General features: G+C 50.6%; 1 protein-coding gene across 1 annotated transcript in view; it reads left to right on the top strand.

Annotated features, from left to right (window-relative positions):
• Positions 1-1,708, top strand: part of SORL1 (sortilin-related receptor, L(DLR class) A repeats containing) — a gene marked incomplete at its 3' end in the record, with an annotated part of 31,472 nt that overhangs the window by 16,383 nt on the left and 13,381 nt on the right. The window contains exons 20-22 of the mRNA XM_009075204.1: positions 165-303; positions 972-1,145; positions 1,302-1,415. Of these exons, the coding sequence (XP_009073452.1) occupies positions 165-303; positions 972-1,145; positions 1,302-1,415 (427 nt within the window). The remainder of the gene's footprint in view (positions 1-164; positions 304-971; positions 1,146-1,301; positions 1,416-1,708) is intronic.

The raw sequence follows: 1,708 nt of genomic DNA, 5'->3' as shown, positions 1-1,708 counted from the left end.
TGCTCAAATCCCACCTCAGCTCTTCTTCTCCCCTTGGGTTGGGGGCACTTTGCACTCTCAGTTGGCACCTACACCTAGTGTTTAGGGTGGCTCAGTGCAGGTTCCACTGCTGAGCATGGCCCTGGCACACTGTTCCTGTGCTAAGAGCAAAGCCTGTGTTTCAGAATGAGATCTACTGGAACGACTGGTCACAGCTGAGTATTTTCAGAGCATCCAAAACCAGCGGCTCCAGGATGGAGATCTTGGTCGGACGATTAAATGGGATCATGGACATGAAAATCTTTTACAGAGGAAAGACAACAGGTAATCACATGAGTGTGCAGATGACCTTCCCTGTGGTTTAGAAATGTGTTCATGCCCCACTTCCAAAGCTTCCCAGGCCATCCTGGCTTGTATTTCACATCCCCATTCCTACAGGGTTTGAAGTTCTCAGGCACAGTCATAAAGAATGAGTTTCATGAGTGGTATGTGCTGCTTTTTGGCTGCCAGGAGAGATACTCCCCATTAGGGACAGAGCTTGTAGGGCAGTTGGCTGTGCTGGCACCTCATAGTTCAGGTCACAGAGACTACGACCTTTCCATGCAAAGTTCTGTATGGGCCAAAAAATAATAAGTGTCTCAGAGCTGCACCAACTTTGTCCTCCACTTAGTCATCTCTCTGGGCTGTGATAAGGTAGTGGCAGCCACTGTGTGATGAATGTGCTGATTTAGTCCCATTTTCAGACAGGTACCAGAGCATCAAAGGGCTCTGCCAGTCAGAAGTCTGCAGGAGACTAGGAGGACAATTAAGGCCCTTGATCTCCCTGGAGCAGATGGCTCTGTTCATTCCTCAGGCCAGCCTCAGCACTCAGCAGTGCAGAGCTGGCTCCTGATGGGGTCTGAACCCAAAACCTGGGCTGGCAGAGGAAATTGAGCTTCCCATGGCATCTTTGTGCTGACAGTGTCTCCTCTTGCTCCCTGCCCTGTCTCCAGGGGAGAATGCCTGCATCACCAAGCCCTGCAGCCTGCTCTGCCTGCCCAAGTCCAACAATGGTAGGAGCTGCAAGTGCCCCGAGGGGGTGTCCAGCACCATTCTGCCCACTGGGGAGGTGAGGTGTGACTGTCCTCATGGCTACATCATGAAGAACAACACTTGCATAAAGGAAGGTAAAGCTATGCTTGGTTCTTGCTGCTGCTTTGTGCCGAGAAGCAGCTTCTGCATGACCTTTCCTCTGTTCTGTGGGTGAGGAGGAGTATGGCTCATTTCTGAAAGCACAGCTCCTGCCTCATGCCAGCTTGTTTTTGTTTTCCCTCTTGCACCAGAGAACACGTGTCTGCCAAACCAGTACAGATGCTCCAATGGGAACTGCATAAACAGCATCTGGCAGTGTGACAACGATAATGACTGTGGGGACATGAGCGATGAGAGGAACTGCCGTAAGTGTCCTGGGGTGGCACTGGGCTGTCCAAATTTAGATGTCTGCTGTGTTAGCATCACACCTGAGCTCATGGTCTGTGCTCCCTTCACAGTCAGGGAGAGCAAGGGGCACTCTAGGGGTGTAACTCCCCTACTTTGCTAGACATCCTAAGCCAGTTGGATGAGCTCTGTCTTGCAACAGCCAATTTTACCCCCTTGACCAGCTCAGGTTTAAATGCCAAAAATTTGGTGAGACTGATGCCAAGCTCTCTCATGTGTTTGTCTCTTGCAGTAATTGTCTTCTGAAGCTAAT

The sequence above is a fragment of the Acanthisitta chloris genome, unplaced genomic scaffold, assembly GCF_000695815.1.
Source record: "Acanthisitta chloris isolate BGI_N310 unplaced genomic scaffold, ASM69581v1 scaffold3145, whole genome shotgun sequence".
Lineage (NCBI taxonomy): Eukaryota > Metazoa > Chordata > Aves > Passeriformes > Acanthisittidae > Acanthisitta > Acanthisitta chloris.
Note: the sequence above shows the minus strand (reverse complement) of the source record. Positions and strands in the feature narration are given on the sequence as shown.